Below are 21,529 nucleotides of genomic sequence, written 5' to 3'. Positions count from 1 at the left end.
AACTCTCAGCGACCCCATGGACTGCAGCCTGCCAGGCTCTGCAGTCCCTGGGATTCTCCAGGCAAGAACACTGGAGTGGGGTGCCATTTCCTTCTCGAATGCATGAGCGTGAAAAGTGAAAGTGAAGTCACTCAGTCGTGTCCGACTCTTAGTGACCCCGTGGACTGCAGCCCACCAGGGGCCGCTCTCCAGTCGTGGCGCAGGGGCTGCTCACCGCGGTGGTTTCTCACGGGGAGCAGTAGCTCTCGGGTGCCCGGGCTTCAGTAGTTGTGGCACACGGATCTTCCCAGACCAGGGATCAAACCCGTGTCTCTGGCATCAGCAGGCAGATTCTTTACCACTGAGCTGCCAGAAAAGCCCTAGAATGAGTCTTGTTTTTTTATAGCCAACTCCTAGTTCTGTGGATCGCTGAAACACACTATTTTTAAAAGTATTTTGTTACTTAAGCTCTATCACTGTTAATGGCTCTACTGCAGAGTTTGATAGTTATGTTCTCCTGCCTTTCTCACTTTGAGTGCGGATATTAAGTGAATTAAAACAGACCAAGTCAAATAGCAGGAGAGAGATTAACAAAGGATTTAACTGCATATAAACTAGATATGTGCTGGGCACTGGTGAGCTTCTTAACTAATAGAATATTTCTCTGGTTGAAACTGTTACCAAGTAAAAATTTTGAAATATAAGGCGACGTGATAGTCACTGATGTTGAAGATGTAAAATACTGGAATATATTGGTGCTCAATGTCAGTAGTTTACTTAGAAACTTATTTTGCTGCTTTTTCTGGATATTTTATGTAAATGGAAGTATGCACTGTGTATTCTTCTGCCTCAGGCTTCTTTTAGTTTGTTTTTGAAGTTGATCCATATTGCAGGCTGTATCAGTATTTTCTTCCTGTTTATTGCTGAATAGTATTCTCTGGAGAGCATTTGGGTTTGCCCTGTTTCCCTTGTTAGTGGGCAGTACTGCTGCAGATGGCCACAGACCAGGCTTCATGTGGACATACGTTTTCACTTCTCTTGTGTAGATTCCTAGAAGTGAAGCTATTGAGTTATATCCCAACTTTTATGTTTAATGTTTTAAGAAAGTGCAAGCTGTTTTCCAGATCTATTACAGCGTTTTACATTCTTACCAGCAGAGAGTGAAGGTTCTAATTTGTCAGTGTTCTCATTGATACTTGTTAATGTCTTTTTTAGTCTCCCCTGGTGGCTCAGTGGTAAAGAATCCACCTGCCAGTGGAGGAAACGTGGGTTTGATCCCTGGGTCAGGAAGATCCCTTGGAGTAGGAAATGGGAACCGGCTCCATTTTTCTTGCCTGGGAAATCTCGTGGACAGACGCGTGGCATGTTCTTTATCCATTCCTCCGTTGGTGGGCATTTAGGTTCTACATCTTGGCTGTTGTAAGTAGTGCTGCAGTGAACACGGGGGTGTTTGTGTCTTTTTGAATTATGGTTTTCTTCAGACGTATACCCAAGAGCAAGATTGCTGCGTCTTATAGTAGTTCTATTTTTAATATTTTAAAGACTCTCTATGCCGTTCTCCTGGAGGAGGAAATGGCAACCCACTCCAGTATCTTGGCTGGAGAATTCCATGGACAGAGGAGTCTGGCGGGCTACAGTCCATGGGGTCGCAAAGAGTCAGGCACGACTGAGAGACCATCAGTAACTTGCTCATGCTGTTCTCCACAGTGTGTGCACCAATTTACATGCCCACAGACAGGGCAGGAGGGTTCCCTTTTCTCCACATTTGTTCTTTGCCGACTTTGACAATGGCCATTCTGACCAGCGTGAGGTGATACCTCATTTTTAGTTTTGATTTGCAGTTCTCTAATAATTAGCATTCTTGAGCATGTTTTCATGTGCTTTCTGGATATCTGTATGTTTTCTTTGGAGAAATGTCTATTTAGGTCTTGTGCCTATTTTTTAATTGGGTTGTGTGTGGTGTTTTTTTTTTTTATCTACACGAGCTGTTTATATGTTTTAGAGATTAATCTTTAATTGGGCTTTTCCTTTACAAATATATTCTTCCATTCAGTAAATGTTGTCTTTTCATCTTGTTTATGGTTTTCTTTTCTATGCAAGAGCTTTTAAGTTTAATTAGGTCTCATTTGTTTATTTTTTAAAATTTTCATTAGTATGTGGATCCAAAAAGACATTTGCTACAGTTTATGTCAAAGGATATTCTATGTTTTCCTCTAAGAGTTTTATAGTGTCACTCTAAATTGAGGTCTTCAATCCATTTTGAGTTTATTTTTCTGAATGGTGTTACAAAACGTTCTTGTTTCATTCTTTTATGTGCAGCTCTCCATTTTTCTAGCACTGCTTATTGAGGAGTGTGTCTTTTCTTCTTTGTATTTTATACTGTGGCTTTGTTTCTGAGCGTTCTCTCCTGTTCCATTGGTCTGTATTTCTGTTTTTGTGCCAGGACCATACTGTCTTGATTAGTGTCACTTTGTAGTATAGTCAGAAATCAGGGACCTGATTCCTCTAGCTCCATTTTTCTTCCTCAAGATTGCTTTGGCTATTTGGGGTCATTGTGTTTCCATATAAATTAAAAATTTTTTTGTTCTAGTACTATGAAAACTTCCATTGGTAATTTGATAGGGATTAGGTTGAATCTGTAGATTGCTTTGAGTAGTTATTTTAATAGTATTGATTCTTCCAATCCAAGAACATAGTATGTCTTTCTATGTCATATTCAATTTTTTTTTAAGCATCTTAGTTTTCTGAGTATAGGACTTTTGCCTCCTTAGGTAGGTTTATTCCTTGGTATTTTATTCTTTTAGATACAATGGTAAATGGGATTGTTTCCTTAATTTCTCCTTCTGATCTTTTGTTGTTAGTGTATAGAAATGTGTAGATTTCTATGTATCAATTTTGTATCCTGCAGCTTTACCAAATTCATTGATGAAATCTGGTCGTTTTCTGGTAGCATCTTTAGGATTTTCTATATGTAGTAGTATTTCGTCTGCCAACAGTGACTTTTCCTGTCGAAGTTTTCCTCCTACTTTTCCAACTTTGGTTTCTTTTATTTCTTTTTCTTCTCTGATTGCTGTGGCTAGGACTTCCAAAACTTTGTTGAGTAACAGTGGCATGAGTGGACACCCTTGTCTTATTCCTGATATTAGAGGAAATGCTTTCAGACTTTCACCATTGAGTATAACGTTAGCTGTAGGTTTGTCATATATGGCCTTTTTTATGTTGAGACATGTTCCCTGTACACTTACTTTCTGGAGATTTTATCTTAAATGTTGAATCTTTGCAAAAGCTTTTTCTGCATCTCTTGAGATGATCATATGGTTTTTATTCAGTTTGTTGTTGTGATGTATCCTACTGATTAATTTCCAGATATTGAAAAATCTTTGCATCCCTGGAATAAATCCCACTTGATCATGTTGTATAATCCTTTTAATGTGTTGTTGGGTTCAGATTGCTAGTATTTTGATGATTTTTGCATCTGTGTTTGTTCATAGTGATGTCGGCCTTTAATATGTGTGTGTGTGTGTGTGTGTGTGTGTGTGATCTTTGGTTTTGGTAATCAGGGTGATGGTGGCCTTATAGAATGCGTTTGGAAGTATTCCTTCCTCTGCAATTTTTTGGAATAGTTTTAGAAGAATAGGTATGAACTCTTTTCTAAATGTTTGATAGAATTCTCCTGTGACGCCATCTGGTCCTGAATTTTTGTTGGGAGTTTTTTAATCACAGTTTCAGTTTCAGTACTTGTGATTGGTCTGTTAATATTTTCTGTCTCTTCCTAGTTCAGTCTTGGGAAGTTGTACCTTTTAAAGGATCTGTTCATTTATTCCAGGTTGTCCATTTTATTTGCATATAGTAGTCTCTTATGATCCTTTCTATTTCAGTGGTATCTCTTATAACTTCTTTTTCATTTCTGATTTTTTGATTTGAGTCCTCTCCCTTTTTTTCTTGATGAGTCTGGATAAAGGTTTATAAATTTTGTTTATCTTTTCAAAGAACCATTGGTCTTTTCTGTTGTTTGTTTCTATTTCGTTTATTTCTGCTCTGATCTTTATGCTTTGTTTCCTTCTAGTAACTTTGGGTTTTGTTTGTTCTTCTAGTTGCTTTAGGTGTAAGCTTAAGAGATGTGAGATTTTTCTTGTTCCCTGAGTAAGATTATATTGCTGTAAAGTTCCCTCTTAGAACTGCTTTTGTTGCATCCCAAAGGTTTTGGATCATTATGCTTTTGTTTTCATTTGTCTTTAAATATTTTTTAATTTCCTCTTTGATTTCTTCAGTGACCCATTGGCTATAACCCATTGGGTTATTTAGTAGCATATTACTTACTCTCCACAAATGGCACCCCATTCCAGTACTCTTGCCTGGAAAATCCCATGGACAGAGGAGCCTGGTGGGCTGCAGTCCATGGGGTCGCTAAGAGTTGGACATGACTGAACGACTTCACTTTCACTTTTCACTTTCATGCATTGGAGAAGGAAATGGCGACCCACTCCAGTGTTCTTGCCTGGAGAATCCCAGGGACGGGGGAGCCTGGTGGGCTGCTGTCTATGGGGTCGCACAGAGTCGGACACGACTGAAGCGACTTAGCAGCACATGTTTGTATTACTTACAGTGTTTTTCTTGTAGTTTATTTCTAATCTCATAGCATTGTGATCAGAAAAGATGCTTGATATGATTTCAATTTTCTTAAATTTACTGAGATTCTCTTTGTGGCCCAGCCTGTGATTTGTCCTGGAGAATGTTTTCTGTGCACTTGAATGTGTATTCTGCTTTTTCGTGGAATGCTCTATAAACATCCATTAAGTCTGGTTGAATGTATCATTTAAGACCTGTGTTTCCTTGTTGATTTTCTGTCTGGATGATCTGTTGATTGATGAAACTGGGGCGTTAAAAGTCTCCCACTGTTAGTTACTGTGTTGCTGTCAGTTTCTTCTTTCATGGCTGTAAGCATTTGCCTTATATAATGAGGTGCTCCTGTGTTGGGTGCATATATATTTACAATTGTTCTGTCTTCTTCTTTGATCTGTTGATTTTTGTATGCTGTCCTTCTGTATCTCTTCTAACAATCTTTATTTTAAAGTCTATTTTGTCCAATATGAATATTGCTGCTTCAGTTTTCTTTTGGTTTCCATTTGCATGGAATATCTTTTTCCATCCTCTCACTTTCAGTCTATATGTGTCCCTACATCTGAGGTGGGTTTCTTGTAAACAGTGTATATGCCAGATCTTGTTTTTGTGTCCATTCAACCAGTCTGTGTCTTTTCATTAGAGCATATAGTCCATTTGCATTTAAGGTAATTTAGTATATTCTTACTGCCATTTTGTTAATTGTTCTGCATTTGTTTTTGTAGGCTTTTTTCCTTCTTTTCCTTTTATGTTCTCTCGTGGTTTGATGACTAACCTTTAGTGTTGTGTTGGGTTATTTATTCTTTGTTGTGTGTGTCTATCGTGTATTTTCGGTTTTCAGTTACCGTGGGGTTTTGATATAGCATTCTATATATATGAACAAGATTGTTGTAAGTTGTTCATCTTTGAATTTCAGATGTGTTTGTGTTCTCCTCCTCTCACAATTGTTAGTTTCAGTATTGTGTATTTGGGTGTTGTGTGTGTGTGGTGGGGGCAAGGGGGGTGATTTCCGATCTTGACTGTATGTTTGCCTTTACTGGTGAGGTTTTTCACTGATCATTTTCTTGTTTCTAGTTGTGGCCTTCTCTTTTCTGCTTAGAGAAGTTCCTTTAGCATTTTAGCAAAGGTAGTCTGGTGATGCTGAATTCTCTTAGCTTTTGCTTGTTTGTAAAACTTTTGATTTCTCCAACAAATCTGAACAGGAGCCTTGCTGAGTAGAGTCTTCTTGGCTGTAGATTCTTCCCTTTTATCACTTTAAATATAGGGTGCCACTCCCTTCTGGCCTGTGGAGTTTCTCCTGAGAAATCAGCTGATAACCTTATGGGAGTTCTTTTGTATGCTATTTTTTGCTTTTCCCTGGTTGCTTTTTAATTTTTGTAAGTTGCCTGACTGCGTCTCAGCATGCTCCTCCTCAGCTTTCTCCTGCTCCGGACTCTCTGAGCTCCTTGACTAGGTGACTGTTTCCTTTCCCACATGAGGGATGTTTTCAACTATTCTCTCTTCACACATTTTCTCAGGTCCTTTCTCTCTTCTCCTCCTTGGGTCCCTATAATGAGAATGTTGGTGCATTTAATGTCCCAGGGGTCTCTTAGACTGTCCTTACTTTCTTTCATTCCTTTTTCTTTATTTTCCTCTGTGGCAGTGATTTCCCCCACTCTGTCTTCCAGCTCATTCTTATTCTCTTCTTATTCATTCTTCTGCCTCAGGTATTCTGCTATTGATTCCTTCCAGTGTATTTTTCATTTCAGTCAGCATGTTGTTCATCACTGTCGTTTGTTCTTTAGTTCTTCTAGGTCATTGTTAAACATGTCTTATATCTTCTTGATCTGTGCCTTTATTCTTTTTCTGAGATCTTGGATCATCTTAAGTATCATTACCATGAATTATTTTTGAGGCAGATTGTCTGTCTCTGCCTCACTTAGTTGTTGTTCTGGGGTTTTATCTTGTTTCTTCTTCTGGAATATATTTCTGTGCCATCTCATTTTGTCTAACTTTGTTTATTTGTGGTCTCTGTTCCTCAAGCTGCAGGATTGTAATTCTTCTTGTTTCTGGTGGGTGAGTTTGGTCCAGAGACTTGTGCAGCCTTCTTGGTGGGATGGACTGGAGACTGCCCAGTGGTGAGTGGAGCTAGGTCTTTGCCTTCTGGTGGACAGAGCTTGTGTCTAGGGCTGTGTATATTTAGCGGCAGCTGTGGGCTCAGGCAGTCTGTCTGCTGAGGGATGGGGCTGCTTGTTTGGCTTGTGGTGCCCCAGCACTGGAGCCCGCAGTCTGCTCAGTGAGGCCAGGTCTTGGTGTTGTAATGGCTGCCTTCCGGAGAGCTCACGTCAGATGAATATTCGCCAGTACCTCCGCTGCCGGTGTCTTTGCCTCCACAGTAAGCCAGAGTTGACCCCCACCTCCCTAGGAGACCTTCCTAAACCAGCAGGTAGGTCTGGCCAAAGCTCCTGTAGAGTCACTGTTTTGCCCCAGGTCCCAGGGCACATGAGACCGTGTGTGCCCTCCAGGAATGGAGTCTGTGCCCCCCAGTCCTGTGAAGCTTCTGCTCTCAAGCCCTGCTGACGTTCAAAGCCAGATGCTCTGGGGGCTCCTCCTGCCAAGGCCAAACTCCTAGGCTGAGGAGAGTGACATGGGGCTCAGGACTCTCATTTCTGTGGGGGAACCTCTGCAATGTAATTATTTTCCAGTGTGTGGGTGCCCCCCACCCCGGGGAGTATGGGATTTGATTATATTGTGAAAACGTCCCTCCTGCCATCACGTTTTGGCATTTTCTTTGTTTTTGGAAGTAGAATATCTTTTTTCGTAGGTTCCAGTTTGCTTTATCGATGGTTGTTCAGCAGTTGTGATTTGGTGTTTTCGTGAGAGGGGCTAAGCCCATCTTTCTCTGCCACCTTTTGTCCTCTCTCTTCTGTTTGTATTTTTAAATTGACACCAATTCTGTTTATTATGTTCAAAATCCTTCCCTAATATCCACATCAGAGTTGGATTTGTTGCACCTTGAGGATGTTAAAGAGTTAAGTCAGACTTGGAAAAGCTTGAAGTGCACGCCTAAGACAGTGGGAGCCCACAGAGAAGCGCAGCCTCCTGGCTGACCTGCTGGCTTCTTCCCCTGGCTGTGCACCTATGAGTTAATTGATTTATTTTTTTTAAGACTAATGTTTATACCTTTTTAAAATTTTATTTATTTTTGGCTGCACTGGGTCTTGGTTGCCGCGCGCAGTCTTTCTCTGCTGATGGGAAACGGGCCGCTCTTCATTGTGGTGTGCGAGCTTTGCATTGTGGTGGCTTCTCTTGTTGCGGTGCTCAAGCTTAGTAGCCCCGCAGCACGTGGAATCTTCCTGAACCAAGGCCTGAACTGGCTTCCCCCACATTGCCAGGTGAACTCGTAACCTCCAGACCACCAAGGGAGTCCCAGTTAGTTGATTTTTAAACTAATTGAATCCTGTAAGACAACTTCTTAGTTGTCTTATATGCAGTCTTTTTAAGAGAAGACTTAAAAAGCAGTAGCAGAAGACTGCTCCTGCTTCCTATTTGGGCAGAGGATTTAAATGTTCAGTTTATTATTAATCATTCTTAAGAGTAAACTACATCTACATACCTTTCAATAGGCAGTTGTTGAAATTATGACACATCTTTAAATTGGCATTCCTCATGTCCATTAAAAATGATGATGTGGTATATTTTGACATGAAGATTATTACTATGTAGGAAAAAAGATAAAGAACTCCAAAATTAAACAATATATGTGAATATTTCTGTTTTTCTTGTTAAAAATGCTCATACATAAATATTTTTGAAAGTTCTGAAAAGCTGTACACAGTCTGATATTTTGAGTAGTGAAATGTTAATGATTTCTTGTTATTTATACCATTCAGTATTTCCTGAAATTTTTTTTGCAACATTTATTAATGTTAAATATAGAATAAAGTGGTTTTTGTAAGAAATTTCTCTTTAAGTCACAAATTGATTTTAGATATCATTAAAAATGTATTAAACAGAACTTGTATATTTAAAAAACAGGTTCTAAATGTAAAAGCCGTGGAAGCAGAGGGTTGTAAAAAGGCAGAAAGAGGACTAATGGGTTTGGGAAGCCTGTCCTTTACTGAAAAAGTAAACTTGTTGATCCAGCTTCCTCTGCCTTTATCATGTGGTTTGACAGAAATACACATCGTACTTGTTTTCTTATAGAGTCTTAAAGGTCTCTCATCAGAAACCAAATAATTGAAATCCAAGTGTGATTAGTGAAGGAAAAAATCTTTTTAATCTAAAACAGACAGATTTCACATTTTAAACTCTCATTTGTACTCTAAATAACTTTAACCGTTAAGCAATTAACTATTGCCTTATGTACATGGTTATCCAGCTGCTATAATTGCCATTCAATCAGCAAACTTCTATTTTTATGACTTAGTTTTTTTTGGCATTGTGCCAAAGAAATAAGGCAAGAAAATAACCTTTATTGTTCAAGATCGTTTGCATGCCATTAAATACCACAGTGAAGGGGGTAATTTCCGGAGCGAAAAATACTAAATTGAAAATAAAAATTCTTTGGCTGAGTTCTTACCTTCCCAGCAAATGAAACTCTATGCTTGTGGGCGAAAAAAAAAAAAAATACAACTATGAAGGTCTCATCTTTATAGGAATTCTTTCAAATGGAAATGGAAAGCAATTATTCTCCAATGAAAAATAAATAAAATAAGAATGGACACGTTCCGTTTGCGTCTGGATCAGTTCTGGTAAGCGCACTCTTGCCTGCTGTGAGTGCCCTGGGTTTCCCGCCCCCAGGTCTGCCCCAGCTCAGCCTCGTCTGTTGATGGAGTAAGTGTGCCTGCAGCTGCTGGAGGCCAGCCCTCCTCGGTGCCTGTGTTCCTCTCCTCTGCTCTCTGTGGGGTCACAGGTGGGCTGTGCAGTTGTGACCTGCCCCTTTTCTTAGAGATTCTTCTCAGTGACTTTGAAACCTTGCTTTAGGCCAGTTTTCATCCAAGTTTGGACCATTGTTGTTAGAATAGCCTGGGTATGCAGTATTCCTAGGCAAACCCCAGACTGGCTGAACCAGAAGAGAGGGAACTTGGAAACCTGCATTCTTCACAAACAGGTCAGTTGTTACAAGCATTTCCTGTAAGCTCTTAGACACAAGTCAACACACAAATATCGCTAGATCCTGCCTTCCTGTATTTCTCATTTCCTCTTCACTGCAAGTTTCAGGGAGAGTCCCCAGTATCCTCATGTTTGTCTAGCAGGTTTCCACACTTTATGTGCCCCTTCAGCAAAATATTTCTGAGCATGTCCTCTCAATATATATTTATTTGTTTCTAAATTGTATACTTACATTAGTGTGCCATTGTACTGGATACATTGTAAAGCAGTGTACAGAGGCAGCAGAGGATGAGATGGTTAGATAGCACCACAGACTCAATGGACACAAACCTGAGCAAACTCTGGGAGATAGCAGAGGACAGAGGAGCCTGGCGGGCTACAGTCCATGGCACCTCAGAGCTGGATACGACTTAGCGATTGAGCGACACAAAAGAGGAGATAGGAAATAAGTAGTATTTTTAATTAAAAAAAAATGATTTAACACTATCATTCAACTAATGTAGACCTAAGTCTATGTTTTAAATGCTCTTTAGATAATTTTGAATTTGGGAGGCTCACTTTATCAGATCTGAGTAGATTGTGATCTTTTTTCACATTAAAGAGTGGCTCTTGAAGGGGCTCATACTGAAAAAAAGACACATTAGCCCTACCCTACCATTTCTTCTTGTACACACTCCACACGTTCTTACATAAGTTCTAGCCTTATTGCTTTGAAATCCTTTTTAAGTCTTTAAGTCTTTGAAATCCTTTTTAAGTCAGGTTGAGGGTTAATTTAGTAAAAACTACGTAATATAATCTGCAAAGCCACTGAACCGGGCACATTTGAACTGCAGAAGCTTGTAGTGCGATGAGAGCAAAAGTGGGAGTGGACGTGCCCCTGGTACCCTCCACCCTGTGGGGCTTTCTTCCCTCGGGACAGCTTCTGTGGCTGGGGAGGGGCCACCACTCATCCACATGCTCAGTGTTATAATAACTTGGTTTAATTTGGGGGCACAAATGGTATAAATAGCAGTTGTAATATTTTCTGTCTGTATTCCAGCAGACCACTTTGTACAGCTCCTGGCCCATGTTGGGACACCACTTAAACCACTGAGTCTCCTACACTTTATTTTCCTTATTAACACTGTTGCAGAACTTATTACTGAGATCATCTCTGATCTCCATGCCCCTAAATTTAGTGGACTTTTTGGGTTCATTTTTACTTGACCATTCATAGTTTTAAGCTCAATTGACCATTTCCTGGTTTTTTTCTCCTCTTGTAAGTGGTTTGATCATTGACCCAGTTGCTCTTACTGAAAATCTGTGGGTCATTCCCCTTGACTGCAAGGTTCAGTCAGTGAGACCTGTTGATTCTACTTCCTCCATGATTCTGAATCCATTCACTTTTCTACCACCTCGGTCCCCTCCTGGTTCAAGCCTCTGCTGCCTCAGAGCTCAGCAGTGGTTCCACAGTAGGTCTCCTGAGACCTGCTTTCTCCCCACCTCAGCTGGAAGCTTGGAGAACATGAAGCTGGCCGTTTTACTCCCTTGCTCCTTAGGTCTCAGATAATTCTCTGTACAGTGGGAAGAGATAGGGAAGACCTGGCTGCCACCCAGCCCAGCTGCCTGCTTAGTGCACTGTGCTCCAGACACCCTGACTTTCTGTCTGATCCCCCACTTTGCATGCTCCCTAGCTATCTACCTGCACATTATCCCCTCTTCACAGGAATGGTCTTCTCCCTTCCCTGGTCACCAGCTGCTTCTCATCCTTCATATTTTATTACAGTATCGCTTCTCCAGGGAAGTCTCATTAGAGCCCCTGTCAGGCAGTTACACTGTCCCCTATGTTTGCTTTATAGCTCTTCCCATACATATGAATAAACTAGCCGTTACATCCCCCATATCTAACAGATCATAAAGACTCTTTAAATATTTGAGTAAATTGGCATTGTTGTAGCAATATTTGTTTCTGTGTCCATAGATTCATTAGCCTGTGAGGATAATGCCCTTGTCTGGCTTGGCCTCCATTATTTTTCTATCATCTAATACATTTACACACAAACACACAAAATTTGTTGACTTAATGTGAAGATTCTGTCATTATTTGTTCAGTGCCTTTCCCCCTTAGACCATAGAGTGATTGTCTGTTTTGTGCACACATGCCCAGTGCTTCCGGAGAAGGCAGTGGCAACCCACTTCAGTACTCTTGCCTGGAAAATCCCATGGACGGAGGAGCCTGGTGGGCTGCAGTCCATGGGGTCGTGAAGAGTCAGACACGACTGAGCGACTTCGCTTTCACTTTTCACTTTCATGCATTGGAGAAGGACATGGCAACCCACTCCAGTGTTCTTGGCCTGGAGAATCCCAGGGACAGAGGAGCCTGGTAGGAGGCCGTCTATGGGGTCACACAGAGTTGGACACGACTGAAGCAACTTAGCAGCAGCAGCCCAGTGCTTCGTATACTGACATTATAGTCAGTATTTGGTATTTTTTAAATTAGTCTATTTCTGCCGTTTTCTATACACATTTAATCCATTCCTATTTATGGTAATTCTAATATGTTTGAACTTAATTCTGACATTTTGTGTTTTGTATGTCCTTGTTTTTTCTTTTTTCTTCTATTTTTGTTTAAATGGATCAAGTTTTAGTCCATTACGTTCCCTCCAAAAGTTAGAAAGTTAAATATCCTCTTTTAGTCTTCTAATTATTGTCTTAAAATTTTTAATGCAAATACTATTTTATATTTTTATAACAAACAGAACTTAAGTTTTACTAGTTTGTTTAGTTTTTATTTAACTCACTTCTGCTGCTTTTATCCTGGGTTCTACTCTGTGGTGTTCTATTTATTTACTTTGGTTCTATTATGTTTTGGGGACACAGTAACTTTTGTAATAATTTTTTAAAATAGGATTTGGGAGTGATGTATTTTCTGCATTGTTACAGATCAGAAAATGTGTTGTTTTGCTCTTATTTGTAATTAGTTTACCTGGGTATGCATTGTATGTTCTCATTTTCCCTCAATATTTGAGAGATTTTGCTTCACTGTTTCCAGTGAGATGTCTGATATCATTGAAGGCTTTTAGTATTTGGTTTTTATCTTTACTATTGTTATAAAATGTCACTCACTATTAGTTTAGTCTTTGTTCACCCCCCTCCCCATTCATACTGGCTCTTTCTTTAACCCTCAGAAATTTCCCATTATTTCTTTGAGAAGTGTTTCTCTTCCATTTTTTTCTACTCTAGTTTCTAGATATTTCCTGTTAGCTGGATTTGGGAAGTTCTGAGTTTATCCTTAGTGTCTTTGTCCTTTTGTACTATATTGTCAGAAAACCCTCTTCTCAGTCTTCTAATTGATTGATCACATAACTGTGTTTGTTTTGCTGTTTGACACACCATCTGTGCTTTCTTATTCATTTCAGTGTTTAAATTTTTAGTTTCCAAGATCTGTAGGTGTCTTTCTGTGACTCGAGTGTACTCCTGAACTTCTGAAGGTAGACATCTTTTCGGCTCTTCTGCATTTGCTGCGCTTGCTGCAGCGTTCCTTCTTCCCAGTGCACCGTCTCAGCAGTGCTGGTTGTTGTGGGCTCACGGGATCTAAGAGCTCCTGCGAGCCTGTTGGTGAGCACTGTGTCTGGTCCTGACGACTAAAGGGGAGGGCAAGACATGCCACCAGGTGGGCTGTGCCAGACCAGCATGGGTTCTGAGCTGGGACGCCTCTTTCCTTTTATAAATCTGGGCGTCCACCCTCACTGCTCAGAGATTCGCCTTTTCTGTGGAGAAGGAATGACCACAGTGTTGAGCTGTCCCTGCTGCAGAGCCTGGCAGCCTGCCTAACACTTACTCCAAGACCCCTTCCTGCTCTGTGAAGCCTCCTGTCCATCCCTCCTCGGGATTATTTTGAGAACTTTGTTTAGTTTTATAACCACTTTCTCTAGATGGCGTATTGCCATTGTTTGTTCCTTTTGTCCATTTGTACCTGTCTTCTTTCAGGAATTTCTCAAAATTCCTGATCCCTTGAGATTAGTCCTTCTTAGCTAATGCTGTATAAAGGGGAAAAAAAAAAAAAAGATATTTATCAGGACTTGAAGTAGAAAGAGCGGTCAGAAGCACTGCTCAGAGTGCTGTCTTGATCCAAGCTGTGGTCAAGAGTTCAACATATCCCTGTTTAAATACATCCTCAGTAACATCTATTCAGATGAAAATATAGACATATCTTAGACTGTGATACAGATGTGGCTGTCTTCTAGTACTAATTTTATAAAGGTTTTCAGTATAATTATTATATTTCAGTGAATCCATACATTCCTTTATCTATGAACTCATAGAAGCAGTATTTTTTATTATATTATTTTTATAGCATATGAAGAAAAGCTAATTTCATTGTTTTCTTTCTGTTAGGTTGCTGACAATTCAGTCATTCTAAAAGTTCTTCGGTCCAACATTCAGCATGTACTGGTCTATGAGAACCTTGCTCTCCAGGAGAAAGCACTGGCTTGTATTCCAGTCCAAGAACTGAAAAGGAGATCGCAAGAAAAGTTGTCTAGAGCCAGAAAATTGGATAAAGGTAATGGCTTTACATAACCATTCATTGCTAAATATGTATCATTACTAAATCAACAAAAATGCTGAAATGGGGCCCTTTACTGTATATATTGTAAATAGGTAACCCAGTTCTATTTGGATTTTTAAGAAGTACAACAGTGATATAATTTTTTATTGCATATACCTCATGCACACTGCAGATGGTGATTGCAGCCATGAAATTAAAAGACGCTTACTCCTTGGAAGGAAAGTTATGACCAACCTAGATAGCATATTCAAAAGCAGAGACATTACTTTGCCAACAAAGGTCCATCTAGTCAAGGCTATCATTTTTCCTGTGGTCATGTATGGATGTGAGAGTTGGACTGTGAAGAGGGCTGAGCGCCGAAGAATTGATGCTTTTGAACTGTGGTGTTGGAGAAGACTCTTGCAAGTCCCTTGGACTGCAAGGAGATCCAACCAGTCCATTCTAAAGGAGATCAGTCCTGGGTGTTCATTGGAAGGACTGATGCTAAAGCTGAAACTCCAGTACTTTGGCCCCCTCATGTGAAGAGTTGACTCATTGGAAAAGACTCTGATGCTGGGAGGGATTGGGGGCAGGAGAAGAAGGGGACGGCAGAGGATGAGATGGCTGGATGGCATCACTGACTTGATGGGCATGAGTCTGAGTGAACTCCGGGAGTAGGTGATGGACAGGGAGGCCTGGCGTGCTGCGATTCATGGGGTCGCAAAGAGTCGGACACGACTGAGCGACTGAACTGAACTGAACATGCACACATCTGTTAACATTTTTTAATTCAAATAATGTATTTTTAGTTTAATCATTGGCATGTGATTTTTGTAAAGATATAATGTCACTGGAACTTTAGTCCATGCAATATGTGATGGCATTATTAGTGAATTTTAACGTGAATCTGAGAAAAAGCTTATTCAGAATGAATTCATGTGATTCGACCACTGACTCCCCTTTAACTGGCAGTTACTGCTATAGCGTATGCATGTAGAAGCCGACTGCCTGGGTATAGATTGAGCTCCACCTCTCACCTTGCATCACTGAGCAAGGAATTTCATCTCCCTGCTGGTTTCTTCATTCGATAATAGGAATGATAATTCTCAGAAATAGCTAGACTAGTGCATGTGCGTGGCTCAGAGCAGTGCCCGCCACATTCATCAGCCAGTAGTTGTTCTCATGAATAGTCTTAGGATTTTAAATTTTGTTGTTAAGTTTTTCCAATTTCAGCATTTTTACTTTGAATTTCTATATAATTGGTTTTTTCTGTGAACTCATTTCCTAATACTATATTTTCTAGGGGTGTTCTGTAATATTCTTTTGGTGGTTGATCTGCTATGCAATAAACATTTTTTTTTTCTCAGTTTAAAAAACTGTTATTTTACATTGAAGTAGAGTTGATTTGTAATGTTGTATTACTTTAAGGTATCCAGCAAGGTGGCTCAGTTATATATGCATATGTCCACTCTTTTAGATTATTTTCCTATTTATATTATTGCACAGTATTGAGTAGAGTTCCATGTGCTGTACAGTAGGTCTTTATTTATCTATTTTATATACAGTGGTGTGTACATGTTAATTCTGAGTTTATAATTCATCTCTCCTTTACCTCCACAAGCATTATACAGCTTTCTGTGTAGTGCAGGTAAGTTTAACAGGTGTCTCAATTCTTCCTTCCCATCCTTGAGACCCTACTGTCCTTCATTTCACTGAACTAGATACTGTAGTCACCCAGCAGACTAAGAGTGAGGAAAATGACAGATTTTATGTTGCCTTCCTTCATTCATTCTTTGGACACTCTCCCAGTATGCAGGCCTGAGTTTTCTTCTTTCTGAAGACCAACGTCTTCTACTGTTTCTTTCAGGGCAGGTGTTCTGGAGGTGAAGCCCCTCAGTTTTTCTCTGTCTGGGAAAGTCTTTATTTCTCCTTCACTATTGAAGGATAATATCACTGGGATGTAGAATTCTAGGTTGGTGGGGTTTTTTCCTTTCTGTCAATGACACTTGATTCTATCTGCTGTTGCCTGCTTGTATATGATGAGAAGTTGGCTGTAATTTCTGTCTCTATACCCGGAACCCTCACCAATCCCATCCCCAGCTTCATGCAGGATTCTCTCTCCATTGTTCACTTTCTTCAGTTTGAGTATGGCATACCTGGATGTTATTTTTTGGTATTTATCCTACTTGGTGTTTCCTGAGTGTCCCAGATCTGTGTTTTGGTGTCTCATTAATCTTGGAAGATTCTCGGCCATTATTACTTGAAATGTCTCTTCTGCTCCTTTCTGTCTCTCTTTTCCTTCTGATACTCCAAAATAGGGTATCCTGTTATACTCTTACTTATCAACTATTTCCACTTTTGCTTGATGTGCTAGGCCATTATGAAAATTCTCCCACCGTAATTGCATGTTCTGGGTGTTTTGTTCCTTTGTTTTCATTCTCTTTCTCTTTGACTCTCAGATTCTGGCGACTTGTCTTCAGGGTCAGTAATCTATCCTTGGCTGTGTCCAGTCTGCTGATGAGCCCATGAATGGCATTATCTCTCAACAGTTTTTGCTTTCTTCCCATCCTTCTGCTTACACTGTGTATCTGTTCTTACATGTGGTCTCCTTTCTCATTAGAGCCCCAAGCATGTTAATCATAATTATTTTCAATTCTGTCATTCCAAAATCTGCTGTATGTAAGTGGTCCTGATGCCCATTTTGTCTCTTCAGACTTTTTTCTTGCGTTTTAGCCTGCTTTGTAATTTTTTGTTAAAAGTTGAGTATAATGTGTTGGGTAATGGGAACTGAAGTGAAGAGACCTTTTGTGGAAGGCTTATGTGTCCACTCAACTCGTTTAACTACACTGTTTAATACTTGGTGTGAGTGTCGGGGCCTTCAGGTTCCTCTGGTGTGCTTGGGGCCCTCTGTGGTCTCCAGGCTCCCTGAGGACTCCTCCTGAGCTCATCTCCCTCCTGCAGATGGCTTCTTGTAATCGTGCCCTGTAGCTGTACTGGGGTCCTGTTGGGGGCGAGGCATGGGGGAGGAGCATCCTACAGCCTTAGGGCTAAGTCTCGGTGTTGTAGGGACCTGTGTTCAGGAGCCTGGGTCACCCCCACAGTGAGACAGGAAGGCCAGAGGGGCCTAGAGTCAGGGAAGTCTGGGGCTTTGACATGAGTAGGGCAGAAGGAACACAGCAGGTAGTGTGCATTGGTATTGTGAAAATCAGAAGAGACTGGGCTTTTGTCTTTTAAAGTTTATGAAAGATACATTGGATTCACAACCTGAGATCCCAAAGGACACGTGAAGGTAGGGAAGAGGGGCTTTGCTGGAGGTGCAGGGAGCAGTGTGCGCGGGGCAGCGGCAGGAGGCATCATGGGGAAGGGTGCACGGCGTGGCCTGCTTGTGTCGGGTTTGGGGAGACACATGAGGTGGGCCAAGACCATGTTTTGTTTGACATTAAATTTCAGACAGAGCAGAGCATACTGAGTGTACATTTTTAATCTTTCAAAAAAGAATTAGAGGTAAAATGAAACAAAGGACTTGTAATGAGGTTTTGAAGTAGAGAATAAGGACCAAGGAAATTTGAAGGATGAATGCATCTTAGACGGCTAACGCTATGGTTTTAGTGTGATTGAACTTAGAGCAGAAGTACTAAATAACCTGTTCACTAGGCAGGAAGAAGTAAGATGACTTCTCAGGGAAGTCAGATGTTCTTGATGACTTAAGTCAGAGGGTTAGGCACTGAAGCATTAAGCAAGGGAAAGACAGAGGGTGCCCTTCAGGAAAGTCAGCCTAGCAATCACTTGTAAGATAGAGAATCAAGAGGGTACAGGAGAGAAGAATTCAAGCACACTAGAAACAGAATTTCCCTAAGAAGAGTAAGAAGGCACGCAGGGGGTGCGACTGCAAGGGAAGCAGTGGGTATGTGAGTTGCTGGGGTGCTTGCGGGTGATTGGACGTGGATCCGGGGCCTGGAAGGAAAATGTGCAAGAGGACCGACTCTCTCTGAATTGCAGTCAGTGTGGGCAGGCTTTGAAAGGAGGTGAGGGGTCTGCGTTCAGGCCCCTGCTGGACATCAGCTGGGCCCCCACGTGAAAATGGAGGCCTGGAGCTGTTTTGGAAGTCACACCTTGACCTACACTTCACAGTGACAGGTGAAGCCATGCAAGTGAGTGAGATCGCCCAGGTTGAAAAGACAAGGCAGCAGGGAGAAGGGGGTGATTGCAGAGGTTCTAGAAAGAAAGGTAGCATTGGAGGGTATTTACATTTAAATTAATTTATATGAAATGACAATTAAAAATTGAATTCTTCAGTTGCATTCAATACATTTCAAGTACTCAGAAGCGTCATTAGTAGCAACCCTATTGGATAGTGTAGGTATGAATTATCTCCATTATTACCAGAAGTTTTGTCAGATGGTTGCTGTTCTGACCTGTCTGAGCTCTTAACCTGCACAGACAGGACTCCACTTGGAATTCTCTGAGTCATAGTTAAGGATCTTGCAAAACCAGGGAGCACTGACCCTCTCTTTGTGACGTGTGTGCTCCTAGCTGGGAAGCCGCACTGTATCCCAGGAGGACAGACTCAGAAGCAAAAGCGTGCTGTGTTCCGTACCTCCTCCCATCCTGTGTGCTGAACAGTGATGACTCTCAGTGATGCTATGAGACTTGTTAGTTAGCTCAGTTTCTGTGGTTTATTCCAGTATTTACTGAGCACCTACTGTGTAGCAAGCTCAGCTGCTGAACAGATGGTAAACAAAGTTCCTGCCGTCGTGGGTGAGAAAGCCAGAGACAGCTCCTCAGATCTGGCAGGTGGTGAGTCGTGCTGGGGAGACAGACCAGGAAGACGGAAGAGAGCGCACGCAGGGTGCTCTTGGGGGAGGGTCGTCAGGAAAGCTTCCCTTGAAGCAACAATTCCTTTTCTGGTGGAGGCCCTGCCAGCTGCATGGGCTCCCTGAGCGGGGGTGAGCACACCATGCTCAGGGGCTGCAGAAGGGAGACGTGGCTGCAGCAGAAGGAGCACGACCAAACAGTCAGGGAGACAGAGAGGACCTGTTAGCTTCCTCCTGTGGCTGCTGGCGCAAGTTATCACAAATGTGGTTCCTTAAAGCAGCAGAAGTGTACTGTCTCACAGTTGTGAAAGCCAGAAACCCATCAACCGCATCCCTCGGCCAAAATCAGGATGTTGGCGGGGCCACGCTCCCTGGAGGCCCTGGGGAGATTCTTCCCTGCCTCTGCCAGCCTCTGGTGGCCGCCTGCAGTCTTAGGTTTGTGGCTGCATCACTCCCGTCTCAAAGACCAACATCTTCAAATCCTCCTCCTCTTAAAGTCTCCCACTGCTTCCCGCTTGAAAGGATACATGTGATGCATTGAGGGTCCATATTTAGTAACCTGGGGAATCTCCTTGCCTCAGAGTCGTTAACTTCATCATATCTACAGAGGCTTTCTTTTTTTTTTTCCTTCATGGTGACATTCACAGGCTCAGGGGTTAGAATGTATATGTCTTTGGGGGGCCATTTTCAGCCTCCACGTGGGCCAGCTGCAAAAATAAAAGAGACTTTGGGTTGTATTCTGAATGAGATGGAAAATCATTGGAGGGTTTCAAATGACATGAGCTGCCTTGTGTTTTTAAAAAGATCACTTTGCTGTAGGGACTCAGTGGAGAAGCAGAATGGCAGTACTGTTTTTCCAAAAGTTCATTTTTGGAAATGAACATTCACCAATATCTCTTCGTTGAGAAGTTTTCATATTGTACAGGAAAAGCTAAGCTCTTCTTGCCAGTCAGTCTACCCTCTTACTCCACACTTAACAGCTGTTATCATGTGATGTGTTTCTTTTCGTATCTTTTTCTGTTTATTTACATCCATAAGTAGTTATATATAAAAGTAAACAGTTTATGTTGCACAGTTTACGTAACGTAACGTGTATCATCCCTTCTGTTCAGCTCCATGGGTTTCCTCACACATCTTGGGGGCTGCCTGCCCTTCCCCTGGTGCTCGGCAGCGTGCGCGCGTTGCTGCTCACACTGTGTCCCAGTGTTCCACGGACGGACATTGAGAGGGGCACCAGTTTCCTCTATTCTCAAGGCTTCCAGGGAAGATCCTTGGAAAGCATGCCTGCCTACCTGAAGGAATGTTTCCCCGGAATGGATGTAAAAGTATCCAGGGCATGTGCTGCTTCTGTACTACAGTGGGTCCCTGGCAAACAGGCTGTCTTCCAACCTGTAACAGAAGTGTCTGGGAGTGTTCGTTTCCACTTAATGAAATAATTGAACTTTTGTATGGACTTTGCTCATTTTTCTAATGATTTTGTGAATATTCTTCCTGATTTGTAGACATTCTTTATACATTCTGGATACCTTTCTTTGTTAGATGCCATTACGTTTTGTTCTCAGTATTGTTTAATTTCATTACTGTACCTTTTGAAATTGAAAAGTTATCAATTTTAATGTGAGAAAATTATTTTTACAGTTGTGTTTTCTCCCCCAAAGTTGTAAACATAAACTTCTACTTTTATAATATTCTTTCTGTGTATGGTGTTTATATATATGTGTTAGAAGGAATGGAGGAAGAATCTGATATCTGGACAGCTGCTTGTCCCAATACAATTTGTCAAACAGTCCCTACTTTTATAATTGCTTTAAAGGCTAGCTTTATTAAATACTGTGCATCACTTAGAAATCTGTCTTTCAGGACTCTCTTTTATTTCATTCGTCTGTCTGTTCTTTACCAATATTTTATTTAGAATTTAGAATTCACACTATTTTATTTAGAATTTTTTAATGTGTCTTGAAGTACTATAGACAAATTTATCTTAAGAGTTGTGTTGACTATTTTGTGTATTTCCTCTTTCTTATGAGTTTCTTGCAGTTAGCCTGTCAAATTTTATGAAAAATTATTTTTTCATAAAAATAATTTTATGAAATTTGTGGATTTCATGATTTTATGAATTTTGTGTGTTGGGATTTCATTAAAGTACAGGATGATTTGTAGAGAATTAACAACTTGAGGATATTGTTTTCCCACTCAAGAACATAATATGTTTGGGCTTTTTAATTAATTAATCTCTGTAGTTTTTTTCTTTAAAATTTTTTTATAATTTTGAAATATATAAAATATAAATACAAGAATAGAGTATAATAGATTCAGTACCTGTGCCCAGCATCAGATTTTATTAGATCTTAATATTATGCCATATATTTCCTTCATATATGTGTTTTTTGACTATTTAATAATAAAACATTAAAGACAGGAATGAGAGACCCATCTGTGTCTCCCAGATTCTTTTCCTCTCTCCTTTCCTTCTTCCCAGAGATAACACTGCCTT

General features: G+C 40.8%; 1 protein-coding gene across 3 annotated transcripts in view; it reads left to right on the top strand.

Annotated features, from left to right (window-relative positions):
• The window catches only part of NGLY1 (N-glycanase 1), a 58,147-nt gene that overhangs the window by 14,651 nt on the left and 21,967 nt on the right, over window positions 1-21,529 (top strand). For all 3 annotated transcript variants that reach the window (XM_025273579.3, XM_025273640.3, XM_025273693.3), the window contains exon 4: window positions 14,071-14,236. In XM_025273579.3, coding sequence (XP_025129364.3) covers window positions 14,071-14,236 — 166 coding nt within the window. The remainder of the gene's footprint in view (window positions 1-14,070; window positions 14,237-21,529) is intronic.

The sequence above is a fragment of the Bubalus bubalis genome, chromosome 1, assembly GCF_019923935.1.
Source record: "Bubalus bubalis isolate 160015118507 breed Murrah chromosome 1, NDDB_SH_1, whole genome shotgun sequence".
NCBI lineage: Eukaryota > Metazoa > Chordata > Mammalia > Artiodactyla > Bovidae > Bubalus > Bubalus bubalis.
The sequence above is the reverse complement of the archived record's forward strand: the minus strand, read 5'-3'. Positions and strand labels throughout refer to the sequence as shown.